Source organism: Solanum lycopersicum, chromosome 7 (genome assembly GCF_036512215.1).
Source record: "Solanum lycopersicum chromosome 7, SLM_r2.1".
Lineage (NCBI taxonomy): Eukaryota > Viridiplantae > Streptophyta > Magnoliopsida > Solanales > Solanaceae > Solanum > Solanum lycopersicum.
The window spans coordinates 66436725-66451354 of NC_090806.1; the positions used below are offsets into that span (position 1 = coordinate 66436725).

The 14630-nt window shown below is 35.2% G+C and overlaps 2 protein-coding genes across 3 annotated transcripts; both read left to right on the forward strand.

Moving 5' to 3' along the window:
• The first annotated feature begins 981 nt into the window (after window positions 1–981).
• LOC101249938 (uncharacterized) lies at window positions 982–10072 on the forward strand. The gene is made up of 22 exons (XM_004243727.5): window positions 982–1184; window positions 1333–1839; window positions 2459–2742; window positions 2847–2936; window positions 3483–3614; window positions 3726–3844; window positions 4257–4421; window positions 5203–5308; window positions 5622–5727; window positions 5834–5944; window positions 6279–6442; window positions 6552–6669; window positions 6918–7142; window positions 7632–7822; window positions 7946–8113; window positions 8209–8314; window positions 8446–8583; window positions 8686–8844; window positions 8947–9153; window positions 9275–9469; window positions 9582–9653; window positions 9743–10072. The coding sequence occupies exons 1-22, from the start codon at window positions 1137–1139 to the stop codon at window positions 9899–9901; spliced, it is 3570 nt and encodes a 1189-aa protein (XP_004243775.1). The 5' UTR covers window positions 982–1136; the 3' UTR covers window positions 9902–10072.
• A 1058-nt stretch (window positions 10073–11130) lies between these two features.
• LOC101253100 (small ribosomal subunit protein mS33-like) lies at window positions 11131–14492 on the forward strand. 2 transcript variants are annotated; one of them, XM_010325332.4, is made up of 3 exons: window positions 11131–11385; window positions 12126–12225; window positions 13889–14492. In XM_010325332.4, exon 3 carries the CDS (start codon window positions 13926–13928, stop codon window positions 14232–14234), a length of 309 nt encoding a protein of 102 aa, XP_010323634.1. In that variant the 5' UTR covers window positions 11131–11385; window positions 12126–12225; window positions 13889–13925; the 3' UTR covers window positions 14235–14492. The 2 variants fall into 2 exon arrangements, with proteins under 2 accessions (XP_010323634.1, XP_019070525.1); XM_019214980.3 differs by having other exon boundaries at window positions 11178–11385; window positions 12119–12225.
• Window positions 14493–14630: the final 138 nt, after the last annotated feature.

Consider the following 14630-nt stretch of genomic DNA (forward strand, 5'->3'; position numbering starts at 1 on the left):
CTCATTGTAGCTTTGAAATTGAAAAGAAAGATAGGTTTAAGGTGGTTTTGTTATGCTGGAATTTGGTTCTTTCAGCCTCACACCACCCCTTGGAGTGCATCAATTTTTCCTAAAAGAATAATTTCTTATGTTGTCCGTCCTAGCAGGTGCAGATGTAGAGTTGACGGAGTTTGACAATCCGATAACCTGTATTTGTCCTAGATCCTGAAGCATAAACTTCAAATCCCGAATCTGTCTTCATACTCAAGCATTCATAAAAACTAATTAAACTAAGCAGAATGCGAAGACATGATCATATTAACATTGATTAGTGACTATTATGTTCCCATTTAGAATATAAAGGTACCAGTTATAGCTTTGTGAGGCAAATTCACTATGTACAAGGCCAGAAGTTATTTGTTCAATATTTGAACTCAAAGTTGAGGAATTTTGTCCACGATATTTGAGTAGCGCTTCTCAACCCCAAAGACCCAATAAAATTAAAAATTATAGACTGAAATTGCTGTGAAATCAAACTATTTGATGTTCTTAAAACTTTTTGGAGCATGAACACCTGAAAGTAATAATTCAGACCTAACGTAAACTAAACATAATAAGTATGAAACTAATAAAATATGTTAGTTAATGGGGGTTTAGCACATGAAAGTTATAGTTCACAATAACGTAAATTGGGCCTTTTATTTAAATATCAAACTAATAAAAACATGATAATTTGGTGGAGGTGGGGAGGGAAGGGTTCCACATATTTATTTGTCCCAACATAAAATACAATATCATTTGATTGAGGTATTATACAGTCCTTTGATTATTTATCCGATCATTTATATCTTAGTTATGAGATAAATTATCTATCGTCACTTATCCTGAATAATTACTCGTGGAATTAATAATTTTCTTCTTCTTTATTTTTTAACGGAAAAAGAGACTTTAGAAACAAATAATTGGGGCAGCATATAAGTATTAAATTCGTCTCCTTTATTCAAACTAGCCGTTAGAAGTACCAACTCAGCTCAAGACCGCTCTTCTTCTTCTTCTTCTTCTTCTTCCCCATTACACTAGTTAACTTTTTCTTGTTTTCCTCCTCAAGCTTAACTCTCTACAATCCTTCACCTTCATTTCTAATCAACAAACAAAAAATGTTTACAGAAGGTTTGGATGAGTCTGCAATTAACTGGATCAAACAGGTAACAAAGTTGCCATTTTTGAGTATATTTCTTGTTTTTAGTTTCGTTAAATCGTTGAAATGCTTCAACAGTTCTGAAAATTAACGATTTTTACATGTGGGTTTTGTTTAATTTTGAGTCTGAATGAATCTTGAAATTTTGGGTGCAGGGGTCTGAAGTTAAACAATCATGTAGTAGTAGTAATACAAGATCGCCGTTATCTGAAAAGCTTGATGATAGATACCCAATTTCTAGATCTCCTTTGGCTTGTTATACTCCGAATTCACATGTATTGCCACCCTTGAAGTTTCATTCTGGTCTTTTGAAACCCCTTAATACAGTGGCGCTTAGCGTAGACAGTAATGATGATGATTGCGATTTCGATTATGATGATGAAGAAATTGAGAGTGAGAGTGTTGCTTCAGCTTCAGAGGAACTTAATGGTCATTACACTGAAGAAGAAGAAGAAGCATTAAGTACAAATTCTTGTCAAATTGAACGAGCTGGATTGAGCAATCGAAATGGGTCTACGATTAATAGAGGAGTCTTACAAGGGAATCTTCGTATTGAAGTACCGGTAAATGCTAGAAGATTTACTGAGGGAAGTGGACAGAAAGCTCAAATTTTGGGTATTCCTAGCTATCTGCGTGAAAATGTTCAACCACATAGTGCCTATGTAAGAATTCCTAGTCTTATCCTTATACATGTTGTTTCTTGCTTTTGATATCTGTGACCATCTATTGTCTATTGTGTTTCAATTACCGCATTATTTTATTGTTGTTATTGTTCTTTTTTCTAACTGTGCCGCATTATTTTATTGTTGTTATTGTTCTTTTTTCTAACTGAGTGCTCCGTATTGCTTTCCTTGTTAGTAATTGAGATGTTCTCTTCACTGCCATATTTCCTTTTTCACAACTACTATAATTTATTGCACTTGAGCTGAGGGCTGGAAACAACCTCTCTACCTCCATGAGATAGGGTAAGGTGCATACACTTTATACTCTCCAAACCCCACTTGTGTGTTTCACTGGTATGTTGTTGTTGTATTGTCCTTGCCTAAATAATATAATCTAGTGCAGCACAATGCAATTAATTCATATTGGTTGGTCGGTTGATTGATTGTATAGTAATGTTCTAAATTTTAGTTTTTCCTGATGAAAAGTAGGGACAGGGTCGGGATTTTTAGTTGATGGATTTTGAATCACAAATATATGATTTGAGCCTCAATGATGGTAGCTATAATGTTGGCTTCGCCCCTGATTATTTATTGAGAAGTTAACTATTTGTAAATACAGGCAACACCCGTTGGTAAGCTGGTTGATTTAGGAACCCCGAGTGCACCGCCAATAATGGATATTGGAGCAGATGAAGCTCACTCTGAACTAGCAAGTGGATTGAGCACTTCTGGAGAATTGGCTGGAACTGAGCATAATAGTATGAAAGCCTTTTCAGAAACACCAGAAGAGTCCTGGTATAGAAATGGATTGGGTATTTCAGAAGGATTGTCTGGAACACAGGACAGCAATAGGATAAATATTCCAAACGTTGCACAAGTTCTTCCAGAGACTGAAAGTAGAGGGTATGAAAAAGTTGAACTGACCTACAGAAAATGAAACAATTTGCAAATGTCCTTCATTTCAGCATGAAGTTCAAGAAACCAATGACAGTTTCATTTTGGTGCAGGGGAGATAAGGCGAGTGTTATAGAAACTAATGCACTGCCCTATTCCCAGCAAGGGAACTCGGTGGGATTTCCAAGTCGTTATGATACCAGGTTTTACTTCACTTCATTTGTTTTGCTTGCTACTCTCTTTTTTGTTTTTCTTGTTTTACTATTAAAAAACTTAACATCTCTCTTTTATATAAGTGTGGAACTGTGTCACTTCCTGTTCTGTTACCATGTGCCTTGATCAGCAAAAGTCCACACAAAACTGTTTTCTGAAAAGGTATTCCATAAGGAATTATTAAAGAGCCTAAGGGGGTTATGTTTTATCATGGACTTATGTAGTTAATATTTTGACAGAACTTAGAGATTAAGGTGACTGGATTGATGAGAAAAAGTTTTAAGTCTGAGCTGCAGGAATTCTTAGTGGGTTCTTGTTGAAGTAGTAGAAGAATCTTCCGATAGCTTAAGCATATTCCTTATGTTGATGAAGCCAAAGACTTTTGCTTCTCTCTTCACCTTATTACTATTATTAGTAGCTATACATCTAAACATTTTCACTTCGTGTTAGTCTACTTTAGGGTGCAAAAAGGAGGTAGACTTTTTCTGTATCTATTTTTTTAAGATAATTACTAAGCATTTCTTTGAAAACAACAGTCAAAACGGATGGCAAGTTCTCCTGGCTTATGATGCCTGCATTCGTCTATGCCTAAATGCTTGGGCAAGAGGGTGTGTTGAGGCACCTGAGTTTTTACGCGATGAATGCCAGATGCTTCGAAATGCTTTCTGGTATGCTAGCTTATTTTTTCTCCTATTGAATCACTTAAAAACACCTTTTTTATGGATACAACTTCATTTCCATGACTAATACCATTCTCTCCATCTCATCCAACTTCTCAGCTTGCAGAAACTGTTGTTGCAACCTCGATGCATGCAAACAACAGTAAGTATTCATAAGACCAATGGACAAACATTGCCCTTGAAAGTGAGAAAGATAGTCGGGAAAGTTCGTGTGGAAGGTATAACTCAAAAGCAATTATTTTTGCTTAAATTTTGACGTTATTGGTAGTGCACTTCTTTGCTCTTCTGTTTGTTTGTGTGTGAAAATGAGGTTAGTGCGTGATTTATAATTTAGAGCTAGTAATTTCTACTTATGTGAAGACATATTAGAATAATAAGTTATGGTTTCATTGAACTGTTTGCTACAATATCTTGTTTGATTTTAGGCACATTACTTCTCAGTTAAACATTGATGAGTCAACATATCTTTTGACTAAGATGTTCTGGAATGTGCTCTTTTAATGTTTCAAATGAAGGTAGAATGCAGTCTGTGTATCTGCCAGATGAAGATAATGAAATAAAAGCTGTCAAACTACAACTAGATCTCTTATTCTGTAGTGTAATGTGTATCTTTAACTTTTCCTATTGCAGTAAGAAAGTTAAGAATTGTACCAAAGAGGAAGCTTAAGAGCACAAACTCAATGCGAGGTGCAATTAGCTTGCATGCAGGAGCAGATTATGTCCGACATGTTTCGTCACTGGTGAAAAATGGAATCAATTCTCTTAAAATTCATTCAACTCTGTTGACATGCGAAGGTAAGTACTTCATTGAATGATTCTTTCTCTTCCATTGGATCGAGGAAACAGATTACCTAAGGCTAAAAGGCTTGAGTAGAAAAAACATGGTCTTCTAAAAGGTTTCTGGAATTTTTAGCATACTTGATTCTTTAGAATGGTTATTCTAGAGGATGAAATAGCAAACTGATTGATTTATTCTTTTTTCTCCTTGTTAACTATGTTGGTCTCTAGTTGTGAAAATATGTTGATGGAAGAGTGCTAAAAGGGGATATCTTAGATGTTAAATCACATGGAGAGAAGTGTTTCAAGAGAATTACTACCTCTAGCAACAAATGCAGACTTGGTTAATAACAGAACTCAGTAGAAGCAGAGAGTACCAATTAGCAGTTGTATTAGCTGTAATAGAATGCGTCTATGAGGAGGTATTTAATATTTTTGTAGATTTTTATGTCAATTTAAGCGTGAGACTTAGAGACACTCTAGTTTTAAAGAACTCCTAATTTGTCCAAGAAGAGAAAATATTAAGTATTAGAATGAGACAACCTGAATTAAGTGTAATGGTTCCCATAAATTCATACAACCGACCCCAACTAGTTCGGGGTTGAGGCCTAGTTGATTCATTACCTAATAAAGCATTGATGGTGGTCTAGGTAGGTTATTACGTGCGTGTTAAGAGTTCAGATGAGCTCCCTGATAATAAGTAGATCTTTGGACCTATCAGAATCAAACAAAAATATGTAGAGCTTTTTGGATCCTCATACATAACTAAGATAATTGTTTTCCAATATGTTGCCTGCAGAATCCTTTAGATGCTTAGTTCTCCTGAAGAGTTCAACTGAAGATACTAAATTCGAACCAAATTCTGCTGTTACACTGATACCAGGAAGTGGTGATCACCATGACTTGTAAGTTGTTATTTTACTTTGTTTCTGTCCATAGTGGCTCTATTAGTCCAGTTGAATAACCTTGGCTTGCTCTTGCTCCGAGTCCTGAATATCATTAGGAAGTGAAGATCAAATTCTGTGATTATCTAATAATTGAGCACTTCTCACGATTAGAATAAGGTTAATATGATAGGAGAGCTCTAATTAAAATCTGCAAGAAGAGGAAAATGGGTCACCCTTTGAAATATGCATATGATGATCTAGCTCGTCGATCCGACCGTGATGTTGAGATATTAATTTCTCCATACAAGATAACACATGCTTCTATATTCAGTTTTCCAGAGAACCAAGGAGACGCTCTTCTGCTTGAAGTACAAGATATGAAGAAAAGTACTTTGGGTCGAACTTCAATACCAGTTTCAGCTGTGGCTGACAATAATGTATGTCTAGTCCTCCAAATTGTCATTATGTTTTAACTGATTTATTTACTTTTCAAATTTTTATCATTACCGCCACCTTCTTACATCAGTTTTGTAATTGCTCCAGAATGATAAGATTCGCTGGTGGCCCATTTATCACGATGATAATGAATGTGTTGGGAAGGTTCAGCTATCAATCAATTGTACAATCACAACCGACGAGACAACACAAGTCAAGGTTTAACCATGGACACTCCACTAATTTTCATTTCAGTTCGATGGAACAAGTTCTTTTTTTGTATAAATCTGAGGATAAAGAGAGAAGGACGGAGTATGATCATGTACAGAAGAGATAATATCAATTATTCTTCCACTCAAGCCAGAAGAGTAAAATTTAAAATTTGATTCTACTAAAGTGTGATTAGGCCCTCTTGCAGTTCAATAGTATCATATGCCTGGTATTGTTAAAATATAGTACTCAAAAATGTGCTTATGTGTGGTGTCTTAGCTCATTTTATAAGTTATAAAATTAGTAATAACTTTTGATAGCATTTCATTCTCATTTATAACAGAGTGGGCCAATTGCGGAGACTCTTGCATATGATCTGCTACTGGAGGCTTCAATGCGTGCTCAGCAGTTTTGTGCACGAAGTTTAAGGTCTGGGGAACCTTGGAACTGGTTACTCACAGAGTTTTCTGAGTACTACGGAGTAACAGATACCTATACTAGATTGAGGTACTTAGCTTGTGATATAGTTTTTATCAACCAGATATGTAATGTTATATTTTCTTTAATGTCATGGATGTCACAATTCCAGAAAAAGCTGATTATCAGAGTTCAACAGGTACCTTTCATATATCATGGATGTCGCGACTCCAACAAAAGATTGTTTGGAGCTCATTCATGAGTTGCTTGTGCCAGTTATGAAGGCAAGGAGTGACAGAAGTATGACAAGACAAGAGGTATCAAATTGTTTACTCTCAAACCTTCAAGATAGATAGATGGTGTCTTAGTTAGTACACTCCAGAAAAGAGAATGTGTATGGAATTTATCCTTTACCTTTCACTATTTTGATACCAGATGATCTTTTTGAAGTGTTAATCATCATATTAGACTTGATATTATAAAAGAAGGCTAATTTCAGTAAGCTGGCCGAGATCAGGTACTTGAGCTGAAGCTGATGTAAACTTGTGGTTTTTTCTTCTTTCAGAAAAGTTTGCTTCTGGATTGTGAAACTGAGATTGAAGGTCTCTTGGCCACAGTGTTCGAAAACTACAAGTCATTGGATGAAAGCTGTCCTACGGGCTTAGCAGACATGTCAGCTCCTTTACCAGACACTGCAGCACCAGCACTTGCTCCTGCCGTGCAAATTTACACTCTTCTCCATGATATACTTGCTCAAGATGCACAAATGACACTTCGGAATTATATACAGGTTAATCTTCTTTTTATGTCCAAAATTTGGGCTTAAACATTTTAATATTCTTTTGTATTTTAAAACTTAATCTTTACCATTGATTAGATCTCATCCACTTATTGATGCCAAACTTGACATCCATCGCAATTACTGATTTTAGAATTTGGTGCAACAACTTATTACTCTAATTACAAAATGTACTCGGATGGAAGCTAGTCGAGTCTGTTTATCTAGATAATGGTCCATGGGACAAAGACGCAATAAACGAAAAAGAAATGAATGAAACATTAACTTTCTTGCTGGGGAAAAGATACCATATTGTGTTTGCACTTGATGGTTTTAAAGTTAGACAAACGAAGCTAAATAACAATGTAAGTTGGATATAATAAATGAATGCTAGTGTCTCTTGTGCACCTTTAGATAAAAGAGTTGTGAGCAGCTGGTTGTCTGATTTTGATTGCACCACTTGTCTAATCTCAAGTCTAACAATATATTATGATTTAACAGACAGCAGCAGCAAAGAGGTGCCGAAAACACATGATGGAAACTGACGACTTCTTGTCAATAAACCTTGATGGCTTTGTCATGGATTCAGTAACGATATCCACTGCTTATTCGAAGATGAAGAACCTCTGCTCCAACATATCAAATGAAATCCAGGCAGATATTAAGATACATAACCAACATATACTACCTAGGTATGTTGGAACAAATAGGTTAAATTTTCCTACAATTACTGCTCCAAGTTCTTATTATCTGACTGTTGCAGTTGTGCAACTCTAACTGCTACTGATTGACTTAAATGGTACTTCCTTTTTCAGTTCGATTGATCTCTCTAGCATAACGGCTTCAGTTTACAGTACTGAATTGTGTAAGAGGCTCAAGAACTTTCTTGCTGCATGGCCTCCATCAAGTCCTTCTCCACATGTAAATGAACTTTTGATTGCAGCAGCTGATTTTGAGAGAAACCTAGACTCATGGAACCTCAGGTGATCTCGAGTTAAAGTAAATTTGTAAACAAATACTGTTGTTAGGCTTGCTTAGACGAGTTCTTCTCACATTGTTCTTTCCTCTCATGCTTCAGCTTAGTGCAAGGTGGTGTAGATTCAAGGGGCCTCTTTCATAGTTATATAATGGTATGGATAGAAGATATGCAGCTTCACTTACTTGAGCTTTGCAAGGCAGAAAAGGTACATACCACTGCTCTTAATACTCACTTAAATACTCCTGTCTCTTTTGTGCATCATAGGCTAAAGGTTTTCTGGAGATGCAATTGGTTTCATGAGGCAGCATGTTTCTCACACTCTATCACCTCTTTCAGGTGTTATGGTCTGGAGTTGTTACAAACTATTCGACTTCTCCTTTTGCTGAAGAAATGTTCGAAAAAACCAAACAAATGTTAACTGAGTATGAAGTAGTGATCAACCGTTGGCCTCAGTACACCATCATTCTGGAGAATGTAAGTTCTATTTTGCTATCCAGGGAATATGTAGACCGATGCTTGATGTGTTTTATGACCCTTCTGTTTGCTGATAATGCTTTCTGTTGATGTCATATATAGGCTGTTGCTAATGTAGAAAGAGCAATTATAAAAGCCATGGAGAAACAGTACAATGAGATCTTGACCCCCCTGAAAGACAGCATTCCAAAGAAGCTCGGAATGCAAGTTCAGAAATTAGCAAGAAGGCAATCAACTACTCTTTATAGCATTCCTAATCAGGCAAGTGCTAATAATAGCTGGATAGATTATAAGAATTAGTCTCTTTATGAAAGGTGAATATTAAAAGAGAGAGACTAAATATGCTTGGCCTTGTTTTGACAGTTGGGGACTTTCTTGAACACAATCAAGAGAATTCTTGATGTCCTACACTGTAAACTAGAAGACGTTTTGAAGTCCTGGGCATCCTATCTACCAGCAAATGGAGAGAAGAAGTCCAATTTCGGTGAGCAACTCAATGGAGTCACAGTATTGCTGAGGACTAAATACAAAAACTACATGCAGGCAATAATAATCAAGCTTGCTAGTAATGTAAGCAACTACTACTATCTCGTATGTAATTTGGCTATATTTCTCCGTCAGAGCAAAAACCATGTGATAGCTAACGTAATGAAAATGAGGTTCATCTTGTTCTAACTTTTGACTGCTGCAGACACAATCGAATCGTTGCACACGTTTGCAGAGGATCTTGGAGGAAACAAAAGAAACAGATGGTGAGGCTGAGATCCGCGAAAAACTGCAAATGCTGAATTCACAACTCTCAGATTCCATAAGCAACTTGCAGGAAGTCTTTACAAGTGCAATATTTATTGCAATCTGCCGTGGATATTGGGACAAAATGGGACAGGTTGGTTAATCTAGTGGCCATCTCAAACTCAAGCTATTCAACAACAATAACTTTTTCTCTTCCTCTTGAGTTCCATGTAATGACATTTTGTTCCTTTTTCTTATACTACTAGATCATACTGAAATTCTTAGAAGGAAGAAAAGAGAATAGAGTATGGTATAGCGGTTCCTACCATGCTCTTGGGGTAAGTACAACTAAAATTCAGTATCTACAATGTATATTATACAAATGGTCCTTGAAAATGTATGCATTAACATGGTTTACTTTTTACAGGTTCTGGACGATATATTTGCTTCCCAAATGCAAAGATTGCAAGGAAACGCGTTGCAAGAGAAAGATATTGAGCCCCCTCGTTCAATTGTCGAAGCTCGAGCTATACTCTGTAGAGACACTAGCAACTGTCCAGATTCCTCCAACTACTTGTATTTTTAGGAATACAAACACTCCTCCATATGCTCTTGATGTACTGTAATGTTTTTTGTGGCTTACTATTTTTTCATGTCCATATATCTACTATCTATATTCTTTTGTATGTAAAATTTCCAATTCTTTTTGTAAGCAAGATGTCATCAATTAGAATAAAATACTCTTTGCTCATCAGAATTCCAAAGTTATTTCAGATTGTGTCTTGAGTTTTAGTTCTTTTTTTGATGCGTGAATCCATATATAACTAGTGGGATCTTTGTTAGCTTGTTGTCTGTATCTATTTCTACTACACATATTTGCTTTTTGTTTTTTAATTAAAATATTTAAAAATTATGTTAGAGATATTATAAATTATGAGAATTGCCACTTTAAAATATATGTTAAAAAAACATATAAAAAAATTGATTGATTCATAAAATTAATCTATTTGTGTCACATAAAATGGGATTAAAAAAAAGGTAACATGTAGAAAATATTGTAAATTTCAATAATTAACATTATTTGATTGACTCTTGAAATTATATTTGTGCTACATAGAAATGAGACAAAAAAATTATAAATATTGGGTCCGTGCTAGCATGGGCACTTGTGTCTAGTAGATTTAATAAATGATAGATTTTCCAAAAATTGAAATTTTCGATTATCAATTAATCTTGAAGAATCAACTCATTGAAGTAATCACTAATGCTTGTATTAGCCTATTAGGACCGGGAACATTACACTCTTTGAGATGCAATCCTTCCCTATACCTCGCTCAATCGATTTGATTCTCGTTCTCATTCTCAACGAACTCCCTTTTAGGATAGAAGCACATCCAAACCTCGTTCTTTTGTATTACTTGTTGGAATAGATAATATAACATATATGATCATATGCATATATTGGTAAAAATTGCTTAGAGTTGGACACATAACATCTAATTCTATATGAAATATACAATATTTCGGAATAAAAAGCGAATTTTTCAATAGATTTCTTGTTGAAATTTCGTTCTTTTAAGCCAGAAAAACTGTGTCTACTTTAATTAATATACTATTTATGTAAGTTAAACTAAAAAAAACATCTAACATTTCTCTGCTTGATTTTGATTTTGAAATCTTAAAATCAATATAAATTGGTGTCACTTTAATTTTAAATTTTTTATATAGATACATTTTCTGTTAGTTTTGATGTGTTTGTCTTCACCTGGACCAAAAGTGTTCACTTATTTAAAACTTAAAAGACCTAATTTGTACAAAGTAATACCTAAAGAATCAAAATACACTTTGACCCTATACACGAAGGACTCTTTTAGATTTGTCTCTCTCAGGGTTTTAGTTTTACATTTTCTACAACTACGACGGAAAGCTAAAACTCATACCGCCGACCGCCGACCGCCGACCGCCACCGGTTTCTACTATTCCGATTCCCGAATCGGCGACGCATATCTCAGTATTGTGAACTGCTCACTTAGTACATCATCTACAGATCTACTTAGCTTTCTTTCTGAGGTCAGTGATTTTGGTTTTGAAAAACTTGTGAGTGTATTATTATTTTTGAAATAGAAAAAAAATGCATGTTTACAGCAAATTCTCTTTTTTTTTTTGAGAACAGATTATTTTTGTTTAACAAGAATGAACTTGGTCCTGTAAGGTTGTGATGAAATTGTGTTTTCTACTTTTTATAATCCTTAATTAATGTTTTATTCTTAGGTATATTGGTCCAAGTCTCTAATTGGTATAGTAGTTTTCTAGATGTTTGGAGGGGTTATCTTTGGTTTTCATGACTATCTAGATAACTAATTTAGTAGTGTTAAAGTTTTTTTTGTAGATATTTTCCTTTGTTTCATGAGGTTTGTTTCTTATTCACGAGTGTGTATCAATATGGCTGAAGCAGAACAAGGCTTGCTTTGAAGCTCGCGTTTCTAGAATGAAGAGTAGATGTTTCCGAAAATTGTACTTTGGGTGTAAAAGTGTAGCTCAATAGATAGTTTGAACCAGTATATGGATTTCGAAGAAGAGTGTTGTAGGCTGCTTTCTGTTCTATTCTGTTATTGTTTCTCTTTTTTGTACCATCTTGGTATCTCTCTTTAAAATACATACCTTTTAAAAAAAAGTGTGTGTATATCTATATGTATATATAAGCAGATATGAGTATGGGTGAGTACATCAGAAATGTGCGTTTGTTTTTTGTGTAACATGCAACCAGATGGCTATTTCACCATTATTTTGTTCTTTTTTTAAGAATACAGATTACAGAGACCGTCTCTCAGGACTGAGTTTAGTGAAGGACAGCTTCTCCATTTCCCCTTTTTGTGGTGTTTCTCTATTCCTCTCTTTCTCCGGTGTCTGGTAATACTCTCCTGAGCTTCATTTTGATTTTCCATGGAAGTTGAAATTTAGATAGGTCATTACTTTAAATTAATTTGATATAAATCATAAACTGTAACTATGAATTTGTGTTTACGACTGAGATGTGAGGGTTAATCTGTATTAGAATTGTGAGATTTGTCTGTGCAACTTGCTATAAAATTTTGAATCATTGCAGTTCGTTACATAAAAGATGAAGCACCTTTTTCTCATTCACTAGTGTTCTGTCATTAGAGCAAATTATTAGTCAATAACTCAATATACAGACTTGTCTTCATTTATAGTTGTTTTGATTTCAATAGAGTTTTCAGGTTGTCATTGGGATGGTTTCTACACGTTAACCGTTATTTTTAATTTTACAAGTAACATAATTTGATCTATATTTTCGAGACTTGTCATTGTGTCTAATCAATCCAACAAGCCTGATGTGTTGTTCGAATCCATCTTTCTCTTAATGGAAGGGTCAGAACCTTATATTCTGAGTCCCTTGGTTGCTCTCTTCTTTTACTTATACATCAGTGCCCATTCATTGATTAAACATATAGTTGGGAGCCATGCCTTTTCTTCAGCCCCCTCTTTCAGTTTTTATTTTTATTTTTATAAAGATTGGTCTTTTAACTTACGTTTGTAATTTCATGGGCTGAGAAGGAGGGTGAGGGGAATCCACCGATTTATCAATTATAACCAAAGACTAATCCAAAATTTGGACTGTTCGGAATAATTACAGTTTGTACCTGCATTCACACGTAATACAATCATGGTCTATAGTTATGACAATTGAAATCTCATGTGCTGTTCTATGAAAACTTTTTTTCTTCTTGTCAACATTTCTAATAGAAGTAGGTGATGGCTTCATCTCTATCCTAGAATTTATATATTGCCAGGCTCACTGAGATTCGATTGTCCACCTTCAACTGTGGGCCATCTCGTTGAAGATGCCAATATTTTGCTGCAATTGCTATCATTCTAAGTTATTCTCTGAGTCTACCTAAGCTAACACTATTATCATGCGGTAATATCATTGTTAGCTGCAAAATAGTATTAGCTAATTGGTCGTTAATTCTTTTCTTTATTCAGCACTCATATAGTAAACAGATTCACGGGTGAAACATGCAGTCATTACCTGGAGATGGGGGGAAAGTGATGTGATTATCATACTTGTTAGGTATCATCACCCATCTAAAGTCTAAAAGAGATATAAAAGGCCCTGCTGAATCACAATTATTTATCCTGCCCAATGGATGCTAAGCAGTTCATAAAGCTGTATGGCTATACCAAAAGAAAAGGAGGGAGAAATAAGTTGACCCTTGTTATTTAGGGTGTTCTGGATAAGGTAGAAATTCTTATGAAAGATGTTGAACTAATGAACTTTGTTTTGAAGTGATAGCAATAAAGTCATCTTCTGACTCCTGATGTCTTATTGCTATTTTGTAAGTGAGTCGGATATATTTACTATTGTATTAGACTTCCCGCTGAACCCTTGTTGATTATGGCTTGCGTTGATTTTTAACTGTCACAATTCCAAATTGATGTTTTCTTCATGCTGGTAGTGTAAGAGAATCTTTACACTTTTAGTCACCGTTGAGATATACTAATAGCGACTTAGTTTAATGTGTCTGTCTTGAGACTGTGATTCTTTGTGCAGAGAAATCCGTGTACTGAGCTGCTTTCGTAACCAAGAAATGAACTTTGGGAGACTAAAGAATGTGGTAGCTGCTGCAGCCATTGAAGGGTTGGCTGAAGCAAGGGCCAGGATATTTGGTCATGTGCTTAATCCAACCGGGCAGAGATCATCCCACAAGGTTTTACGCAAGAAGCTCATCGGTGAGAAGGTTTCACAATGGTACCCACATGATATCATGAAAGATGATCCTCTTGTGATGGCACGTCAAGAGCAAGAGCGCCTGAGCAAGCTTGAAATGCTTAGACGTCGTGGAAAGGGACCTCCTAAGAAGGGTCAAGGCAAGCAGGCTAAAAAACGTAACAAATAGAGATGATACTTTCACAATCTTGCAAATTGGCTGTTTCTATGGGTTACTCTGCGCGATTTGATCGCCTTCTTGTTTCTGATCTCATAGCATCTTACTTTCAATATAGTTTTTTGTTTTCATGCTTGTTTCTGACTTGTAATACTACTGATACACATTTGTTAGTATCAAGTAAAGTGAATTTAGGGGTTGATTGGTTTGGAAGAACATTTGTGGTTTTATTAGTTCGAATGAATAAATAGCGTATCCAAACTTTATTAACTACGAAACATTATAATATTTTCTTGGTAACTCCATGCATGCAGAAAATATCACAAATATATAACAATTGCATGTGGAGTGTAATTTATCTTAATTACAAGATTACAAGTTTCATATTTTACAAAAATTTCTACATCC